We start from the raw sequence: 21,467 nt of genomic DNA on the forward strand, positions 1-21,467 counted from the left end.
GGTGTCTGTTATTTTTAATGTAATCATTTCCATTGTGTCACGTGAGTGTTGAATATAGCATTTAAATGAAGCTATGCAAGGGCTCAGACTTGAAGGGGGAGTAGGTTTCCACTAGGCACTTCTTGTATAAGTTATCTCAAGCTGCAATGGTCAGTGCTCACTTCTCCAAAGGGGCTTCGCTGTACAGCCCGTATAATCCCAGAATATGAATATAGATGAAGAGAAGGGAGCAGCGGACAAAGGAACCCCTCACCTCGCCCTCACCTCGCCCTCACCTCGCCCTCACCTTGATAGAGGCTGCTGTATCCCGCCGAAACGCTTGTTTTCTTTGGCTAAATAACATTTGCTGTAATAAGTCTGTTGTGCCCTCCTCTTCATGCGTCGTCAGACTTAAAGGGGGCAATCCTTCCTAGGATCGAAGTGTTTGGATGCCAAAGACAGTGGGTATATCTGGGGGATTGATGCTTTTTCTTTTTTTTACCAAAATCTGACACACATTTGTATTTGAAATAATTTTTTAGAATTAGTTTGTAAACATGTGAGGGGTTCACTAAACTGTTAAATCAGGGCACATAACGTGACGTTACCTAAAATAGGAATGGACACCATAACCTGAGTTACCATCCTAAACCAGGCCTGCACAACTCCAGTCCTCGAGGGCGGCAAACAGGCCAGGTTTTCAGGATATCCCTACTTCAGCACAGCTGGCTCAGTTAGTGGCTCAGTATGACTGATATTTTAGGCAATCACTTCTTGTACGACTTGGGTGGGGTCAATTATGTTGTATCCCCTGCGAAATCCCCTTGTTCTCTTGTCTGGACAATGTCCTGGGGCTGCTGCAGTCGGTGAGTGAGAGTGAGTATCTTCACAGAAATGTTAATGGAAGTAGACTGATTGGTCTGTAGTTTTTGAGGTCTTTGTCTCTTTGTCTCTTTTCTTGTGGATGAAGATAACTATGGCTTTACTCCATTGTTTTGGATTTTTTCTGTTCTTTAAGCAGCATGTAAAGAGTAAAGAGTTTTACATATATATATATATATATATATATATATATATATATTTATCATTTAATAACTCAATAGTCCGTTGATAGCAAAACATTTTCATAAGAAGGTTTTATTCCTCCAGGCATCAGAGATCTGCAGAGGAGCTACTTGGTCTTCATCAAATACCTTCTTAACACACTGTACAATAAATGTATTTTCAGACACAGTATTTGTGAGAAGGCTTTACAGGTGGCAGCAATGTAGAGTCATGCTTTATTTGTTGCTACTGCTATGTTAGATTCCATAAGTAGATGCCCCAGGAAACTGAAAATGTCTTTACTGTCATTTCCTTTTCCTGTAGTCTTCCATGGAAGACCATATATTCCTCCCAATTGGAGTACAGTATGTAGTTGAGTTGGGAGTTCAGGAGACCAGATAAACCCCCTGCTGATACTTGCCAGGTCGGGCAGTTAAAATGTGGAATTCATTACCCATGGAGGCTGTGATGGCAGATACAATAGATTTGTTCAAAAAAAAGGTTGGACATCTTTTTTAGAAAGTAAAGGTATACAGGGATATACCAAATAAGTAAACATGGGAAGAATTTTGATCCAGGGATTAATCCGATTGGCAATTCTTGGAATCTATTTTTCCCCTTATGAGATATCATTGGATGATATGACACTGTGGTTTTTGTTTGCCTTCCCCTGGATCAATAAGTAAGTATAGATATAGGATAAAGTATCTGTTGACTAAATTTAGTATGGGTTGAACTTGATAGACGTATGTCTTTTTTCAACCTCATCTATTATGTAACTATGTATCATGTGGGCGAAGGGGCGTCTTTCTGTATCATATGCGTTACCATGGATCACTACAGGAAAAGGACATTTCTGTTTTTCTTTGTTTGTGTCTGTCTCTCTGTCTCTCTGTCTCTCTGTCTCTCTGTCTCTCTGTCTCTCTGTGTCTCTGTGTCTCTGTGTCTCTGTGTCTCTGTGTCGTCCTCCCTTACTTTTATGATGTCAATATATTGGACATTTCCATTATTACTCACACCTATATAGGTTTGCGGCAGCAGAATAAATTGCCTCTAGATCCTCAATTCCCCTAACAAAGTGGTTGCTGAAATATAACATATTTCTTTTTAATATCTGGCACAGGAGTAGAGTTACAATGAACTGTAAAATAACCGTGGACTTTGCAGTTTGGTATAAGGCCAAATATGTCTGTTGGATGGGAAATGAGAAGTTAAATTATAGTTTTCTTATTGTGCGAAAAGCTGTTTCTAATGCCCACGAAATGAAACTGCACACAACTGAAGTGAAGACTTCAATAAATGGCACCTCAAATATACCTTTTATTAGATCAGCTAAATACTAGAAGTGGAGCAATATAACTCAAACTTAAATATGAATTAAAACCAAGGAATGGGGGGGGGGGGGGGTTGATGGTTTACACAGAGGAGAGAGCAACCAGTGTGATGCAGTGATATCAAACACACAGTCTTGGGTATGCTAATTGCATTATTGAGATATGGACACTGGACAAAATACAGTTTCACCTCATACAAGAGACATGCCCTGGCATGGAGGGCAAGCTGTATTACTCAACACTGTGTGTTTGATATCACTACATTAAGCTGGTTGCTCTCTCCTCTGTCTATACCATCACGCCCCCCACCACCACCATTCCTTGGTTTTAATTCATATTTAAGTGCTCCACTTCTAGCATTTTAATTGATACAATAAAAGGTATATTTTAGTTGCCTTTATTTAAATCCTCACTTCCGTTGAGTGCAGTTTCATTTTGTGGGTATCTGAGATATACCAAATATTCAGAAACCTGGTGAACATACTGTAGCAATCTCTCTTTCTCATACAGTACATTATACCCCGCCGATGTAATACAGAGATAGTGTGGGGGGATTCTTACCCCGCCGATGTAATACAGAGATAGTGTGGGGGGATTCTTACCCCGCCGATGTAATACAGAGATAGTGTGGGGGGATTCTTACCCCGCCGATGTAATACAGAGATAGTGTGGTGGGGATTCTTACCCCGCCGATGTAATACAGAGATAGTGTGGGGGGATTCTTACCCCGCCGATGTAATACAGAGATAGTGTGGGGGGATTCTTACCCCGCCGATGTAATACAGAGATAGTGTGGGGGGTATTCTTACCCCGCCAATGTAATGCAGAGATAGTGTGGGGGGTATTCTTACCCCGCCGATGTAATGCAGAGATAGTGTGGGGGGTATTCATACCCCGCCGATGTAATGCAGAGATAGTGTGGGGGGATTCTTACCCCGCCGATGTAATACAGAGATGGTGTGGGGGGGATTCATACCCCGTCGATGTAATACAGAGATAGTGTGGGGGTATTCATACCCCGCCGATGTAATGCAGAGATAGTGTGGGGGGGATTCTTATGTTTATATTGCACATTTGTACTTTCCCAAAAGGGCTTTAACAATCGAGTGCGCTGATCCTAAATACAGGATTACAGTAGGAATATAAAAACATAGTGATGAATATATGTGCCGAAGTTACAATTTTTTTGATGAACTATTCTCATTAAATGTGCAGACCCTTATAGGACCAATATAAACAAGTTTACAGGATTACATTTAGGTTATTTATGTGTTTCCTACAAAAATCTCACAAATGATATGCAGAAGAGATATTTCCTGTAACAACGTGCAAGAGATGCTCCCCAACTGCTATATATCCCCCCAAATACACTTTTATACAACACACGGAGATACACATATACACAAAAAGTTATCTGTCTCCGTAACGTCAAAGATAACACGACAGAATGAAACTTTTTGTCCTAAAATATTTTATTCATGTCTTTTTTTTCTCACCGGAAACTTGCTTATCAACAACAAGCAACGTGTAGATTGACAGGATACAATGTACATTATACAAGGGTACTGTACATTAGGTGTGTCCCTCCTCATTCCGGTCCCTTGGACCTGATACATGTGACAGTGTTAGTGGAAGTTTAAGCAGAACTCCAGTGGGCTTGTGTTTAACATTATCATTGTTGAAAATGTTAAACAATAACATGTGACCGCTAAATAGATAATGGTGCAGGTCACTTTGTACTTACGAGTTAGAGGAATGGGAGAGAAAATAATATGAGGCTGTACGTGGTTTGTACTAAATCTGTAAAAGTTGTAGGCAGGGCTGTTTTAAGACCTTGTAGGCCCTAGGCATTTTTATTTCTAGAGGCCTGTGTGTCCGATATTTTTACTCATTTTTATGCTCATTTCACTGTTTGCTTGTTTCTTTCGATACTAGCGATATTTGGCATCGATACTTTTGTTTCGATATTTAAAGGTATCGATACTTCGAAGGCATTTTAAATTGAAATTTGCTGTTTTCTCTTATTTAGTGATTTTTTTTGTTCAGGTATTTTTTCAAGTGAAATATTATAGGCCCTAAAAGGTTCGTAGGCTCCAGGCACTGTGCCTAGTCGGCCTAATGAATAAAGTGGCCTTGGTTGTAGGCATAGTAAGATATATAGATTCAGCCCTAATAATATTCCTTCATCTAATGAATAATTTACATCTCAATATTCAATATAGCAGAAGATATAAACTTTGAGAGAGCAAAGTGAATATATAATAGAAATAGTGGCATACAGATGCACATTTGTATCTGGATAACATCAATTATGAAAAAGGCTTCTACAGTATATACATGGATGTCTGGTACTAACAGAAAATGTCAGTATATCAATATTACATACTGTACGTTAATTATAGTCATTATGTGAAAGTGAGTGATTAAGAGCTATTGGCATAATTATAACTTTGGCAATAAAGAAGTGTCATGGTATATGATTAGTGCAATTAGTGTATTGATTAGTTGCCCTAATAGGAAAAATACAGATACACATTGTCACGGAAGAGCAGAACGATCACATCCAACCCAGCACATTGTGCTAGCTGGGTTTGATTCATACAAGGTCCTGGTTTATCCTTCCATCGTCGCCACACACACTGTAAGTGAATATTTGGGAGGGATTCGGTAACACAAATTGTACGCTTGATGGATAATACAGATTTCCGTGTGGAATTGCCGTCCAGCTTTTCCATGCTACTCGCCTCTCTGGGCATCTAAGTAGAGTAACGGTCACTTTGCACCAGTACTGGTCCAGTGATTTATGCCGAGTACATCCAGGTGCAATGATAAATAGAATTCACACTATGGCGGGAGTCACGAGGCCGCCATGCGCAATATCGGGCGCCATATTGTGGTAACTGCCATTGACTTGATTGGCAGTTACCACCAAATGGGGTGGGATGTCGCGCATGGCGGCTTCGTGAATCCCGGCATATATTGGGAGTAAATCCAAACACTTATCACGATCAAACACTTACATACGTGTAGTTATAAGAAAAGCACATATATACACTTTATTTTCTCATTAAAACCTCGGCTTTGTTGAATATCCACCTAGCTTCCCTCCTTAGCAGTAGATAGTTAGTGTCACATTTTATTTAACGTTTCACTGGCTGATATAATGCCGGGAAGGGATCTGTTTAGAGAAATAGAATATAAAATAATTCATATTTATAGATGAATAAAACAGAAAGATAAGACCTTGAGGTATTGGAGGGCATTGTGTCCCACAGAATGTTCCGGATACGGGTAAACCCAGAGACGGCTCATGGTGGGGGTCTCAGTTTGCAAATAGTGGGCACTCGGGCTGGCTTAATTGATGTTTACCCAAAAAAACAAGGTTTCATATATAAAATGTTACTTTGGGAGCCGAACTGATCAAATCTACAGTACTGTATGTAGCCGTGACCCCTGATTCACCCCAAGGAATGGGAGGTTGCGCTTGCAAAGAGTAGTTGCAAAAGCCCGCGAAGGAGGAGAGTGCATTTGGCGGGAGGGAGCAGTCCCTTGACCCAGCAGCCCTGCGGGGAGGGTCAGGTGAGCGCGTTTAGCCTATGGGCGGAGGAGTTGCCAGAGACGGAGATACTGCACGGGGAGGTTGTACCCCAGGCGCAGGCCAGGTGCCCCAGGCCCAGCTAGCCCTGAGTCACCTTAGAGACAAGCTGAGTTTAGGGACCGCCTTAGTAAGGGTCTTACCCCCGTACTGTGAGTTTTGCCCGGGACTATTCTATCGAGAGGGAGGTCGGGGCTCAGACCCCTGTGGGGTTGCCAGAGTCCGAGAGGGAGCGCCCGGACCCTAGCGAGGGAAAGAGTTTGTCAACACAGATACCCTTTTCGAAGATCGTAGTGGCTGCGCAGTCACCCATACACACACATAAGGCCTGTTGTGAGCGGGAGAACTGAGTAGCATACTTGGACACGGGGTGGGATCACCCGGTGGTGGGATTGGGAGAAGTTGTTGTTGGCGTCCGCCGAGGCGCAAGTTAATGTTGGCGTCCGCCGAGGCGCAAGTGATGGTGACGTCCGCCGTGGCGTGTTATATTATGCGAACCGGCATGCCGGAATGTCATGGCATGTATTGTATCGTGAGTTTAACCTATCAGTAAAAGAGATTAGTTTAATAACTTGGTTGTGTAAGGGTAATTCTTGTATATACGTCCTGCGAAGACTAACTCCCCCTTTGGCGGGTTCTGTCGCAGGTGGAGGCGCTGCACCTGACATATATATTGCACGCACCCCATGCTCTCCGTGGCAGAGGCTTAGGCCCTGTGAGCCAGCAGGTAACACAGCACATAGTAACAGCTTGCTAGTGATAGGAAGCAGGGTTACATGTATGTAACAAACCCACCAACGTTTCCTATTGTTGTAATTACAGATGCAGCTACGAGTATCCGATGGCTGCCTGGGAAAATACTGTGGCTATCTCCCAGTAATACTGCAACATTTCTGTGGGATTCTGCAGCCAGGCTAATTCCGTTTGCATGGCACGGTTTTTGCACTTTATTGGTATTTCACCTTTAAATAATTTGATGTTATAGAACATCTTACACTTCTATATATGAATTGCAGTTCTTTGTATAGAGCGCCAGTTTAATAACACGTTTTTGCATAACTCCATCTGTAGCTATAACTTTTCTTTACAAATAGTGAACACAGCAAAATGCAAGTGCAGAAGTTTCCGAAATAACGACATAAAAATCCAGAATCAACTAGAATAGTATTCTTTGTTCATTGTAATCTGATGAGCCCTTATGCAAGTGAAATGATGCACCAAACAGCTAGCTAGTAATAATAAAGTACAAGATAGAACAATTAACCTTAATCATTGCTAAAATTAGAAGATTAACTTTGAGTAAAAACTATATGAATCCCAAAAGAGAAACGATATGTACTATTTGGGACCACTTTAAGATATTGAAACTATTCTAGATGGTAAAAACTAAGATCAATATTTACTTCTATTCCATAAAACTACAACCCGAGGTGTCGTCTGCTGCAGAGAGGGGTCTCAAAGCAGCAATCTCCCCAGAAGTCGAGTGGAACTCATATAAGTTTAATTTTAAACCCAGAAACCCTGAAATTCTGTAACCCTGAAATTCTGTAACCCTGAAACTCTGTAACCCTGAAACTTGCAACCCTGAAACTCTGTAACCCTGAAACTCTGCAACCCTGAAACTCTGCAACCCTGAAACTCTGCAACCCTGAAACTCTGTAATCCTGAAACTCTGTAACCCTGAAACTCTGTAACCCCGAAACTCTGTAACCCCGAAACTCTGTAACCCTGAAACTCTGTAACCCTGAAACTCTGTAACCCTGAAACTCTGTAACCCTGAAACTCTGTAACCCTGAAACTCTTTAACCCTGAAACTCTTTAACCCTGAAACTTGCAACCCTGAAACTCTGTAACCCTGAAACTCTGTAACCCTGAAACTCTGTAACCCTGAAACTCTGTAACCCTGAAACTCTGTAACCCTGAAACTCTGTGTGACGATGGGGAGGATTTGGCCCGGGATTAAAGGGGTTACACCCCAATTGGCCACCCTCTACCCTCACCTGGGAAGCAAGGGGTTAACTGGACTGAGGTCCAGTAATGTTTTTTTACCTCGCTTCAATATCCAAATGCTTATTCCCCTGTGTAACTGTATTGTGTTATCCTAGTGTTTGCACCCACACATACACTAGGGTTGCTGTGGGAGGGAAAGGGTTAATGTTAAAACAGTGATTCTAGCCCTTTGTTTAAATTACCCTCAAAGATGCCTGCCTACTAAATGCAAATGGTCAGGAGAGTGACCAAATGGGTAGGAAGCAGCCCCTGATCAAAGGCTACCTGTTTGCAGGAAGCTGGAGTGGATTGTGAGTGTTATAACTCACACTTACAAACCATAGTATCCTGCCATGTGGTAGACTGGCCAAACACCTCTGATTTAGGAGTGGGGCTACAGAATGAGTAACCTTATTAAATATAAGAATATTATGAGATGTCCTCGGCTGAACAAGCTAAGAGTTACATATGTGTATTCGTGGGACCAAGCCCCAACTAACGAATACAGACACCTGAGGTTTAGCCGGTTCGAATAGATAGATATTAATATCTCTCTTAATTTTAATATTACACTGTAATATTTAGTCTCGTTGGGAGCGTCATGCGTTCCGGAATGTATTAATATGTCTCACGTGCCAGTAGGTACTACTGAACTGAAGTTATGAAGTTATTTAGATAGGAAAAGCAGTTTGTAAACATCCTTGGGTGGGAGGAGTTTTACTCTGGGGAAAACTGGCAACTTCACCGCTGATTTATGAGAGGGGCTGGGTTTAGGTTGTGTTCAATGGGAAATAATGGTATAAGAACCAGGCTCAGCCTTCATGTATAGTCTTCATGCCAGAGGTCTTTCATGTTTTTCGTGTCTTGATGATTATGAAGATTGCTGTATGAACTGCCAGTCCAGATCTGTTTCATCATTTCCATTTTAAGTGAGTGTCTATATTTTGCCTGTTATTTGTATATCTCGTGTGTTCACCTTTATCAAGGAATAAATTATATTTTATCATATCTAAGTCTCGTCCCAGCTCAACCCAGTTATATATATTATATATTTATTTTGGTGTATTATTAATAGCCTGTCGCAAAGCTCCCGTCACACTCTGTAACCCTGAAACTCTGTAACCCTGAAACTCTGTAACCCTGAAACTCTGTAACCCTGAAACTCTGTAACCCTGAAACTCTGTAACCCTGAAACTCTGTAACCCTGAAACTCTGTAACCCTGAAACTCTGTAACCCTGAAACTCTGTAACGCTGAAACTCTGTAACCCTGAAACTCTGTAACCCTGAAACTCTGTAACCCTGAAACTCTGTAACCCTGAAACTCTGTAACCCTGAAACTCTGTAACCCTGAAACTCTGTAACGCTGAAACTCTGTAACCCTGAAACTCTGTAACCCTGAAACTCTGTAACCCTGAAACTCTGTAACCCTGTAGCCGAGTCCCCTACCCTGCCCCGGTGCAGGGATCTGCCCCGGTGCAGGGATCTGCCCGCAGCTCCGCACGATCGGGAGGTGGGAGCTGAATGGTATCTCCCGCTTTAACCGCTTCATTCTTTGTTTTTTATCATCTCTGCGCTCGGCCGGGCGGAGACAGACGCACGCTGACCTGGGGTGGGGGTCAGAGTATTATGAGATTAATTTAGTAAGGCGACATCTATCAGATTAGGAAATATTACACTCTAATAGAAATCTATTACGTTTTTATGACTGATTTAATGACAGCAATTTTAAATTTAGGTCAAGGCGCCAAAATAGGGCCAGTTATTTGTACGACAGATCTTTCCGGGAAACCTGGACAAGTCAATGAAATAAGGGACAATTCCATATATATGGGACGTCTGGCCACCCTAGGTTCGAGACATGGGTAAGGCAAGATTTTCAGGTACTAGATCTCATGAAAAAGAAATATAACTTTTCCAGAATCCTTTTACACCACCGATTGAATAAAAATTACCATCAGCAAATAATTGAACTGGAAAGAAGTTTTATGCTGAAAGACGTATCAATCTTCCTGTGATAACTTGTATAACTTTTACTCAGTTCTTCAAGAAGAAAATGGGCCCAATATTTGAGGATTTGGCATGTAAATGGGTATATTACTGTACATATACCAACATTGTCACGCCTGGTGTTAAACTCATCCAACCCGAGGTCACAAATAAAACTCCTGCATTGAGTTCTGTGATCGGAGTGTCCAGCTTGATCTCTGATATTAAGAAACTGTCAGGAGAGATGCCACACACAGAGATGGCATAATAGTGGCAAAGGATAATAACTATTTTAAAATGCTCCTTGTTTTTCTCATTTCCAAAGTTCACGAATACACCACTAAGTGGCTACATTACTATACAATTAAAACAGCACAGATTACTGAACTGTTTACTGTGTTTTGCTTTAAGTAGGAATTTAATAGATTTTTGCTCATTTTGTTGTAATTTGTAATAATTAAACGTACACATTTTTCCCCCTGTCACATTACTTAAAAGAGATGTAAAATAGTTTGCGGCCCTTGGTCCATATGTGGGCATTGCTGCTGTGCACGTACTGATCTAGACATGGAGACAGGAATGCCAGAGCAAACACATTATTACATGATGTTACTGATGTTGCAAATCCATACAGAACAGTGTTACTCTCAGAACCAGGTGTGTTTGTGACTCTACGCCGGGGTTTAGCTTGTCCTTGCAACAGGTACGTTGCATAGTTAGAGCTGAGTCGCATAATATGGTGTTTGTATTCATAGTTAATTATCTTCCAAAACCTTTGCTTCTAGAGAAACTTGCAATGTTCTAAGACAGGGGGCTCAACTCCAGTCCCCAAGGCCCCCCAACAGGTCAGATTTTCAGGATATCCCTGCTTCAGCACAGGTGGCTCAATCAGTCCCTGCTTAAGCACAAGGGGTGGTCTTTGACTGAGCCTCTGATTGAGCCATCTGTACTGAAGCTGGGATATCCTGAAAACCTGACCTGTTGTGGGGGTGAGGGGAGGTTGAGGACTGAAGTTGAGAACCCTTGTTCTAATCTAAGAGATACTTAAACTTATTTTGTAGTAACATACAACCATAAGGAGAATGTTAGTTAGTGTGATATTGTACATTCAGTGTCTGCATTCATGAACTGCCTTAAACCAGGGGACCCATCTCCAGCCCCCTCCCCAACAGGTCACATTTTCAGGGTATCCCTGCTTCAGCACAGGCAGTGCAGTCAAAGGCTGAGCTACTGATTGGGCCCCTTGTGCTGAAGCAGGGATATCCTTAAAACCTGACCTGTTGCGGAGTCTTGAGGAGGGATTTGAGAGCCCCTGCCTTAAAGCGTGCATATGTACATTAGCACAGAGAGAGCGGTGTGACGCTTCACAGCACGGGGCACTGTAAATGATTGACGTTACTTTCCAAACGCTTACATAGTGTTATTCATAGAAAGGCGCTGGAGTCGTATATTCGCCGTTAGTGGGGGTTTTTTATACTGAAAATAGATCAAAGGAGCATTTGAAATCTGTAGCACAGAGGAGGATAAACCTTTCACATGCAAGGGGTGCAGGCAACTGGACTCCTTCTTTTCTTTGGCTGTACCTGTCACATTGTAAGAAAGCACAGTGCTTGTAGGGGCTTCATTTCTTTCCCCTTGGCCTTACTCCAAGAAGCTTGCAGGGCAAGTGGAACGTGACTGCATTTAGACGCCAGGCAGGCACTTTTATGGAAAACTATGCAGTTGGATCTCATCAAATAATGGCAATCAGTCCAGTTCTTGAGACAATTAGGTATGTTGTTTTGGAAATGTTTCTTTGCTTGGTGTATGGTGACTTGTGGCTTTGCTTTCACACAATTAGTATGAGACAATCCTACAGACTAATAGGCACACGTTCAGAGAACCTAACTGAGTATTACTTTGCTATAGTTCAAGTTAGGCAGTTTGTAACTGGAAAAAAACTGGATCTGAAGCATGGAAAAGACGCTCTTAGATTTAATTGTAACATATTTTGACATTGTTGGATTTTAACCTCTTTCATACAGTAATTTGGTTAGGTTTTGCAGTCAGAAAATGGATAAGATACGTGCAGACACTTGAGGTTTCACATTTGGAAGATAGCATCTGAATTGTGCTTTTTTACTATAGCTGCCAGTTCATTATACTGTACCTTAGTTATGCTAGATTACATTTCACAGACTGATGGATTGTATGGTGCAAGAGGTCTGTGAACCTCACAGTGAGCCAGTGAGCCTGTTGTCTTCACAGAAGCAGGAAAAGTTACTGGGGAGTGAGCAGCAGAGCACAGAACCAGTGAAAGTAAGCCAGGACCTTGGGTCACAGGTGCAAAGCTTGTCAGGCTGCCCAGAGCAGAAAGAGCCCAGTGCAGAGCAGCTGAGCTCTCCAACAAGCACACAGGGAGCCAATGTGTGCAGTGTGAAGGAAGACACAGAGGAATCAAGTGCAAACGCTCCCACTTTACAAGAGGAACAGGTACGTGTTGCAGTTTTTTCTGATGTAGGCTTTTTATAAAAGTTAAATCCAAATATAGACTGTGCCCAAAAGTGAGGTAAACACCCTGTGTGCTTAATGTGAGACATAATCTTTCAATATCTGCGTCACCTTAACAATGAAATCAGCAGCTCATCAGTGGAGAAAATGATACAGTATCAAGTTTAATATGACATATTTCAATAATCGTGTGTGTAAATATATACTGTACATTGTCAAAAGTGTGACAATATAAGTGTGATGCTACCAGGGGCGCAGAGCACCACAAGGTTTATAAATATATATTTACATATCTACTTCCTTTTTTACCTTTTAAAATTGAATTGTTTATTGTGGTTTAGATATCAATTTTCTGTGTGTGTGTGTGTGTGTGTGTATATATGTATGTGTATATATGTACAGTATGTGTATGTATGTATGTATGTATATTATATATATATATATATAGAGAGAGAGAGAGAGAGAGAGAGAGAGAGAGAGAGAGAGAGATTTATTTCCTAGTTTTTCAGATTCTGGCCTGGAATATACTATGCACACTGCTTTTATTAGGAGCTTACCTTGCTGAGGAAAGAATGCTGTAATAATTCCTAATACAGATGTGTACAGATGTGCCCAAGATTGCTAATCTGGTTGAGTCAGAGTTTGCAATCGATTCACCAAGTCTTTATAGAACCGGTTCCAGACCCTGACATACGGCTTTTACTTTAGAGGAGAGAGCTTTTTGTCATTTTTTTTTAAATGAAGTTTATTGTTGTTGTTATGGACATGCATTCTGGCCGGGATAGGTATAGGACTATATACCTCCCAATGTATTTAGCCAGGTTAGCTTGGCGACACTGAGAATTCCTAGCGGGAATGTGGGGGTTTTGCAAACAGGGTTTCATCCGGAGACTACGGGTTTTGGTCACATATCTCCGGGCTACGGTTTACCAAGTAAACCTCCGGGTGGCGGCGATGTCTCTTGTTACTTCTATATGTAGCCCCTTCACCCCCACCCTAAGTGAAATCTGGTCTGCTACTAATGACTTTCGTGCCGGTGCATACCTTTGGGTAACAGGAGGACTGAGTACTTCCGCGATGATGTGGGGATTATCAGGACAGGTTTTCAGGGTACCTTATTCGTTGGCAACGCCTCCAGTCAGTAGGATGGTCCATGCTGACACCTTTCCATATCCTAAGACAGTGAATCCCACTTGCATATGGTTCCATGGTATTTATTGCATTAGGTAGTTGTTGTTGCAGTTGTTGCAGTAGTGCAATCCTTTCTTGCTTCCCCTAGAAGGTTACTTTAAGGCTTGGGGCCCATCTAAGCTTCCTTCCGTATGGTTCTCCTCCTGCCTCCCCTTATGGGACACAGGGTAGCTGTTGCTCACTCCACAGGGGGAGGAAAGAGAGACCATTTAAATGGCTCACAGTGAAAATCCTCTCCCCCCCCCCCCTTCACGTACACCAGTCCAGCTGCTGTGGCTGAGCATACAGGAGGGAGTGAGGGGCAGATACCACACACGCCCGCCTTGTGGTGTTAGGTCAGCACTGCGTCTGTATATACAGGTGTACCGGAATTATTCTTCTCAGTGTCACGTTATAACGCGATATTCTGCGTTGTCCGTTATTAAATCCTACGGTAACTGTGACGTTATAACGCGATATTCTGTATTATCAGCAGGTAAAATTAAATTGCTGCATCTGTATACCGGACCAGACGCCACAAGCAGGTTATCAGGTGGTCACCTGGGGGTCTTCCCAGCCGCTGCTGGACATGTATACTGTGTTATTATTCCACCAACCATATACTGTGGGGTGCACACTTTCCCAATGAGAATTTCGGGCCCGCATCATTAGAGCTTTCTGAAATTGAGCTAATTAGATATTTTATTTGTAGTCAGCAGGAGACGCTAATAACAGAAGGTGTGGTACTAATGAAAGTAAAGAGGTGAAGTGCTTGTGTGGTACATCAAGTATTAATTATGGAGTAAATGGTGCTAAGCCTTAGCATCACTAAAGGGTAATTCAAGTGAATGAACCATGGGATGTACTAAGCATAGCACTGTTTAGTAAATCTGAGCCTAAAATATTTTTAAAAGTAGTTGATTTGGTTTGTATAATTTAGGGTTGTCATAAAGTGTTGTGCATTAAATGACCGTCCTTACACGGACCAAAGTGACACGTTTAAAGCATAGTGACACCTTTATACTGAGATCTGACACCTACTGTAAAAGTATGTTTAAATATCTCCTCTGGCTGTTCCCTTCTGTCGGCTGTCACTGCGTTTGCGCCATTTAAATAAATATCGCAATAAGTTGAGAAGAAAATATAAAAAATGTCAGTGCCTGTCTGTTTGTTTTCAGTCATCAGAGCCAAACCTGCAAAATCTGACAGGTGATATCAAGAAAGATGAGATTGTTATTAAAATATTGCTGCCGGATGAGAGAGTGCCCCAACAGGTAAGAACATATTTCTATAATAATAATATCAGTATCAATACAATTTCAAGGAAACTAGTTCTTTGTATGTTCATTTCAAAATGAATAATGCTTCTTACTCCGTTTTTGTTTTTGTTTTACACATGGTAATAAAGGAGAATTTAGAACGTCACGGGGGGGCCTCAGCTCCTGGATGGAAATAAATAACACATTGTGGATGCTTAATGCTGTCTTAATAACAGGCTCTCACCCAGCAGTAAGAATGGGGAACGAAAGTTTGTTGATATCCGATTAATAAATCCAATATTTTGGTCGCAACATTTTTTACCTTTGTGACTCTACACCTTTAACCCTTTGGGTTCCCCAAGACATAGTCCCTAGTTAACGGGGGTCTGGCATCCCAGGGGTCATGTAACGTAACTACGTGACGCCCAAGGAACGCTTTATTTTCAGCTTCAAGCACAGGACACGATTTCACGGGAAATAGAAGAGGATTCCACTTCCGTTTCTGGTTAAGGATCGCTGCTGTCACGTGCCTGCGCTTTTCCGCACTCAAAGGGTTAATACGTAATAACATTCTCGCTTAGTCTGCTAAAAAAGAACCATTTGTAAACAATTTAACAGTCTAATTATTACAGTGCTCTAACCAGTCACATACTATTAGTTCTTTATAAGCATGTCCAAGAATCAGTGGCAATATCTTTTCCTTGTGCGCCTGGAACGTGTGATGACACGGTGTCAGAGTATAACGGGCATATACAGTATATGACAAGAGATAGAGTAGTCGCCGTCCGAGACCCCCCACTTTCATCTGCGATTGGTTGGTTCCCGCACTTCCGAGTTTGGATGCTGGAGGCTGAATCAGAGAACCAGTAGCGCTGTGAACCGCGTCCTGCGCAGCGTCCTTTCACACTCTACGCGTTTCACCAGGAGTCTCCTGGAGCCTTCATCTTTGGTAGTCAGATGGTATTCTTCTGGCTGATTTGTAACGTAAAAACCTACACTAATCTGTTAATCTTCAGCAGGCTGTTCCTGATCATCAGATTAATCAGTGTCCCATATTTCCTCTTTTCCCTCGTGCATTATTTGGTCGTTAGAGGAGGTTACAATAATCCTTCACATTTGTTGCTTGTTGAACTTTTTCAATAACAAGAAAAGACTTGTAATGAATTATCCCGATAGTTTCAGTAGCTATACAGCAGGGGTGGGCAAATACTGTCCTCAAGGGCCACCAACAGGTCAGGTTTTAAGGATATCCCTACTTCAGCACAGGTGGCTCAGTCGGAATGATTGAGCCACCTGTGCTGAAGCAGGGATATCCCTAGTACCTGGCCTGTTGGTGGCTCTTGAGGACTGGCGTTAGCCTCCCCTGCTATACAGTATCCACTGTAGGGAGCAGATAAAAAATGTACAATGCTTTTATAAATGTTCTAATAATATGCATCCAAACACACAACTTAAATATGTTATATATAACTGGGCCACTAATTGAGCCAGCTGTGCTGACGTAGGGATATTCTGAAAACCTAGCCTAGTTGCGGCCCTCAAGGACTGGAGTTGTGCAGGCCTGCACTAGGGCATCCTCTAACCTGTCTCGAGGGTCATCACCTCCGGCCATCCTCTAACCTTTCTTGGAGCTCGTCGCTTGTGGCCATCCTCTCTAACCTGGCTCAGAGCTTGTCGCCTGCGGCCATCCTCTCTAACCTGGCTCTGAGATCGTCGCCTCAGTCCATCCTCTCTAACCTGGCTCTGGGCTCGTCGTCTGCGGCCATCCTCTCTAACCTGGCTCCGAGCTTGTCGCCTGCGGCCATTCTCTCTAACCTGGCTCTGGGCTCATCGCTTCTGGCCATCCTCTCTAACCTGGCTCTGGGCTCGTCGCCTCCGGCCATCCTCTCTCACCTGGCTCTGGGCTCGTCGCTTCCCGCCATCCTCTCTCACCTGGCTCTGGGCTCGTTTCTTCTGGCCATCCTCTCTCACCTGACTCTGGGCTCATTGCTTCCGGCCATCCTCTCTCACCTGGTGCTGGGCTCATCGCCTCCGGCCATCCTCTCTCACCTGGTGCTGGGCTCATCGCCTCCGGCCATCCTCTCTCATCTGGCTCTGAAGCAAGAATAACTATTTAAAAAACCATTTTTTAGCCTTTTAATTACCCCATTGCAAGTAGAGCTGTGTGAAACTCTCCTTAATGCTGTCACATTGTTAGCATTGTTTTCCAAGTTCACTTGCTTCTGAAACATTTTGCCAAGCCACAAAGCCTAAACATTTGGCAAAAATTGCTCCTTTCCCAGAAGCCAGAGCCTGAAATAGAACTATCTCTCAAAAGCCTTATTTCAGGGTCTGGAATCTGTCTTACAAAGACTTGGCGAATAGCTTGTAAATTCAGAGGCGATTTATTTCTTTTCCGTGGCTGAAAAAGGGCAAATTTGGACTAGTTTGCGACCTTGGGCGAAGGTTTCACTCCTCTCTAGTAAATGCTTTGGAGAGTTTATACAATCTTCACTGAATCTCTTTTATGATAACACTGTCTGTAAACTGTACAATATATGGGAGATTGTTCACCCGGAGTCCTTCTCTTTGATGTAGCGTTTTACTAATGGGATGGCTGCATAATTTGTTAAAAGAGATTAAGGGGATAGAACCATAATTACCAGATACCATATAAATTAAATGGACCCCGAGAGAATATAACTTTAGGGGGAATAGAATCGTTCTAAGGAAGCCAATTACATTGATAAGTTGTTTAAAAACACCGTCCTGCTCCGCACGACTCGTCCTGTAATAAAACCCCGCTCTGACATGTTATAAAGAAGAGTCTCCGGTGTGTGTCCCTCGATTGTCGAGCAGGAGAGAACGGTGTAAAAAGGCGGGTTGCAGTAAATTGGTTACATTATCAAGAGAACAATATCATTGTAATGACTAAGAAAGCAATTGCTATTCTACATCCATTATCAGGTAATGAAATTAGGCAAAGAAGATAAGAAACGCGTGGTGGTCACTTGCGAGCTTTCTGCAATCATTTGTTTATCCGACGACTTTTTTCACTGTTATTTTTACTGTGCGCAAGATGGTTTAATTAATTTGTTTAAGAATTCATCATTTTTTTATTTTACTTCCTAATGATCAAAAGTTGGTTACTTTTTAAAAAAATTGAAAACAAAATCCCTGATATTTGTTATGTGCTTTTTTCTCCTTCGAGATTTATTATTTTTTTCTTCCGTCTCGGTTTTGTGATTTGTAAAAGGAAAAAAAAAAAGACAAAAATGTTCGCCAGTAACTTTGCCAGTTTTGGGTTTATGGATAAGTCACAAATGATACAAATTCATCAGTTCAGCATTGGACACGTGCCGCAGTGCTAAACCCTTCAGTGAGCGATGGTCGTGCCCCTCCCCCTCCATGGCCCCTCCCCCATGGCCCCTCCCCCTTCGCCATGGCCCCTCCAGCACTAGCAGTCATGTGATCGCTCTCGAGCTCCCATGTGAATGGTTCCTGTTTCTTCCAGTGATGTTAACGTCGAGGGCAGGTCCTCCCCTTCCTCTTGCAGAGCGCTGATTTCGAACGCCCCTATGAAATTAGCACACCTGATGTACAGCGTACGTCATCATGTATCCTGTACATCTGTAGGGCACTGATGGAGTTAATACCCTATAGTGTGGGGATTTGATATAAGAATCCCAAGGACACAGGACATTTTTCAGAGTAGGAGTCCTTTGAAATTGATGGGTGAATAGAAATTAATTTTATTAAATATCATTCTTCAGTGAAGAGTTTAAAAAAGTCAATATTGGGAATTTGTTAAATACTTTAGGCAGATTGTGAACACAATCCTTCTTTTCTGAATTTCACATTGGACTAAAATCTAATTATACTTTTTTGATCAAAACAAGCCTTTGGGGCAAAATGCCAGTATAGGGAGCAAGATTCTCTTGTTCTCTGAACTGTAGGACAGACGCTGAATTTACTGTACAGTTATTGTATAGAGAAGAGGAAATGTACCTGTGGCTAGTACTAGATTGAACATCAAGGTTCCTCATAGACAGCAGAAAGACGGCTCTTCAAAAGATTGTCATGTAATATTCATGATCTAATACAAATATAATGGAAACCTGAAGTATAAATAATATGCATTTCTTACACTTTTCCATTTCTTTTATCACATTGCAAATCCAAGGTGATTCTATGTATGCAATTCCTGCATGCCACATGAAATAGACGAGGCAAGCACTGGCAGGTGACTGCAGGAATGTTGCTATAACAAATGAAAGCCAAAGAAGGTATTGTTAGCTTGCAGAAAGCAAACTGGCTGTCATCAGAAAGAGGAACTATCAATGTTGGTGAAAATAATACAGTGCCTGTTAGCCAACTGATCTGTATAGAAAGGCCACACTCCCACTCACACTTACACTCACACTCTCTCTGTAGATCAGCATCTCTCCCATGTATACTTATTTGGTATATCCCTGTATACCTTTCCTTTCTAAAAAGATGTAAACCTTTTCTTAAAGATCTCTATTGCATCTGCCACCAGTCTCCATGGGTAATGAATGCAACAGGCTAAACCGCTTCTAAATAACTCCCATTATTTTCTCGCCTCCTCCAAAGCGGGTGAGATAGGAATTGCAAGTTCCCTCCAGAGCCTGAAAAAAGGCTTTTCTGGGGAGGAGGTCTCTCCCTCTCCTCCCCTCTCCTCCCTCCCTCCCTTTCCCCCTTCCTGCCCTTTCCTAAACCCCTCTCCTCTGTTCACTCTCTCCCCTCTCCCCCTTCCCTCCCTCCATGTTACAGAGCAAATTAACCCATTTTGATACATACTGTATAAATCATTAATATGTTTCTAACATAATACCGCTATTTTATTGTAGATATTGACCGATCAGACTCAGGAAGAGACCGGTTTGAGTGCTCCAAAGAGAAAAGAAAAACCAGCAACTACACGAGACATTAAAATGACCTTTGAGAAAATGGATGAAGCTGAGAAACACAAGGGAGACCTGGAAGAAGTGATCAAAAAGTGAGCGCTTTACATATCATTCAAAGAAGCTGCTTTAAAATAATAACAATATTAGTTTCCTTATATAGCATGTATGTACATAGCAGCACAGCAAGCCCCTACCCCAAAGAGCTTACAATCTAATGTTTGCTGCATGAGGCACCCGGAGATGTCCATGAGGAGACCTGATACTTGGAATTCAATCTGGGTTCACCTTCAAATTTCAGTCACATTACCGGCCAGTAGGGTCGCCAGGTGGCCGCTCCAAAAATACTGGACTCAATGGTGACAGGTGCATCAGGTCACTAAGTCCAGGGAGGAAAATACTGGACACATACATGTCCAGTATTACAGTACCTCTCATTTTTTACTGGACAGAGTTTCCAAATACAGGACAGTCCGGTTCAATACCGGACACCTTGCACCCTACCAGCCAGCTACTCCCTCCTTGTTAGCTGACTTACCCGTTCCTCTTCAAAAGGCCCCTGACCGCAGATTACCAGCCTCGGTGTCATGTTCTTCCTAGCTGCTTTTAATTTTACTTACATTTGTATTTAGAAAGCCCAAAGCCTGCACTAAAGTGTTCGCACGACAAACTGTCGTTTATTCTATCTTACCCCCATAGGGATGCCAGGTGGCTTCTCCAAAAATACTGGGCACAGGGGCGAAAGGTGCGACGCGCGAGAATCGTTGGTGAGGAAGAATGTTATTTATAAATGACCTGACTGTTACGTCATTTTTTTTCTAAATTTCAATCCTCCCACAAATTCCAAGATTGTTACACCCCTCCTCATCCTCTCACCCCGCTCATCCTCTAACCCCCTTCGTCCTCTCTCATGCCCCCACCCCCTTGTCTTCTCTCACCCTCCCCCTCCTCTTTACCTCCCATCCACTCATCCATTTTCACCCGCCCTCCCCTCATCCTCTCACCCCCGCCTCGTCCTCTCACCCCCCTCCCCTCATCCTTTCTCATCCCCACCCCTCACCCTCTCAGAACCCTTCCTTCAGCCTCTCTCGCCCCCCTCCCCTCTCTCACCCTCCCTTCATCCTCTCTCACCCTCCCTTCATCCTCTCTCACCCCTTCCCCATCTCGCGCCCTCCCTTCATCCTCTTTCACCCTCGCTCATACTCTCACCCCTTACCCCCATCTCTCGCCCTCCCTTCATCCTCTTTCACCCTCGCTCATCCTCTAACCCCTTACCCCATCTCTCACCCTCCCTTCATCCTCTCACCCCTTCCCCCTCCTCTCTCACCCTCCCTTTATCCTCTCTCACCCCCTCCTCTCTCACCCTCTCCCCTCATCCTCTCACCCCCTTCATCCTCTCTCACCCCCTCCCCCCTCCTCTCTCACCCTCCCTTCATCCTCTCAGAGACAAGATTTACTTGTAGTAAAGTATTTCTTTTAGTAGAATTTCTTTGCACCAAAATGTATACAAAAGTTAGGCATCGCCCGCGTGTAAAACACTCCGAAATTCACTTGGCTGTTGAAAATTGTGGAATAAAATACTGTGTTTTGGGAAATAAACTTTTCATTTCATCCATGATTTTAATTTTTTTTGGCATTGGGATGTCATGTGTTTCTCTAATAGCAATAAGTTACTAATGGAAATCCAACCCATGATTCATTAATCCTTTTAAAGTC

General features: G+C 42.7%; 1 protein-coding gene across 1 annotated transcript in view; it reads left to right on the forward strand.

Annotated features, from left to right (window-relative positions):
- The first annotated feature begins 11,745 nt into the window (after nucleotides 1-11,745).
- The window catches only part of LOC142472530 (myosin heavy chain, skeletal muscle-like), a 117,792-nt gene continuing 108,070 nt past the window's right edge, over nucleotides 11,746-21,467 (forward strand). Inside the window, exons 1-3 of the mRNA XM_075579572.1 lie at nucleotides 11,746-12,400; nucleotides 14,767-14,862; nucleotides 19,698-19,846. Coding sequence (XP_075435687.1) covers nucleotides 12,110-12,400; nucleotides 14,767-14,862; nucleotides 19,698-19,846 — 536 coding nt within the window. The 5' untranslated portion in view covers nucleotides 11,746-12,109. The remainder of the gene's footprint in view (nucleotides 12,401-14,766; nucleotides 14,863-19,697; nucleotides 19,847-21,467) is intronic.

Source organism: Ascaphus truei, chromosome 22 (assembly GCF_040206685.1).
Source record: "Ascaphus truei isolate aAscTru1 chromosome 22, aAscTru1.hap1, whole genome shotgun sequence".
Classification (NCBI taxonomy): Eukaryota; Metazoa; Chordata; class Amphibia; order Anura; family Ascaphidae; genus Ascaphus; species Ascaphus truei.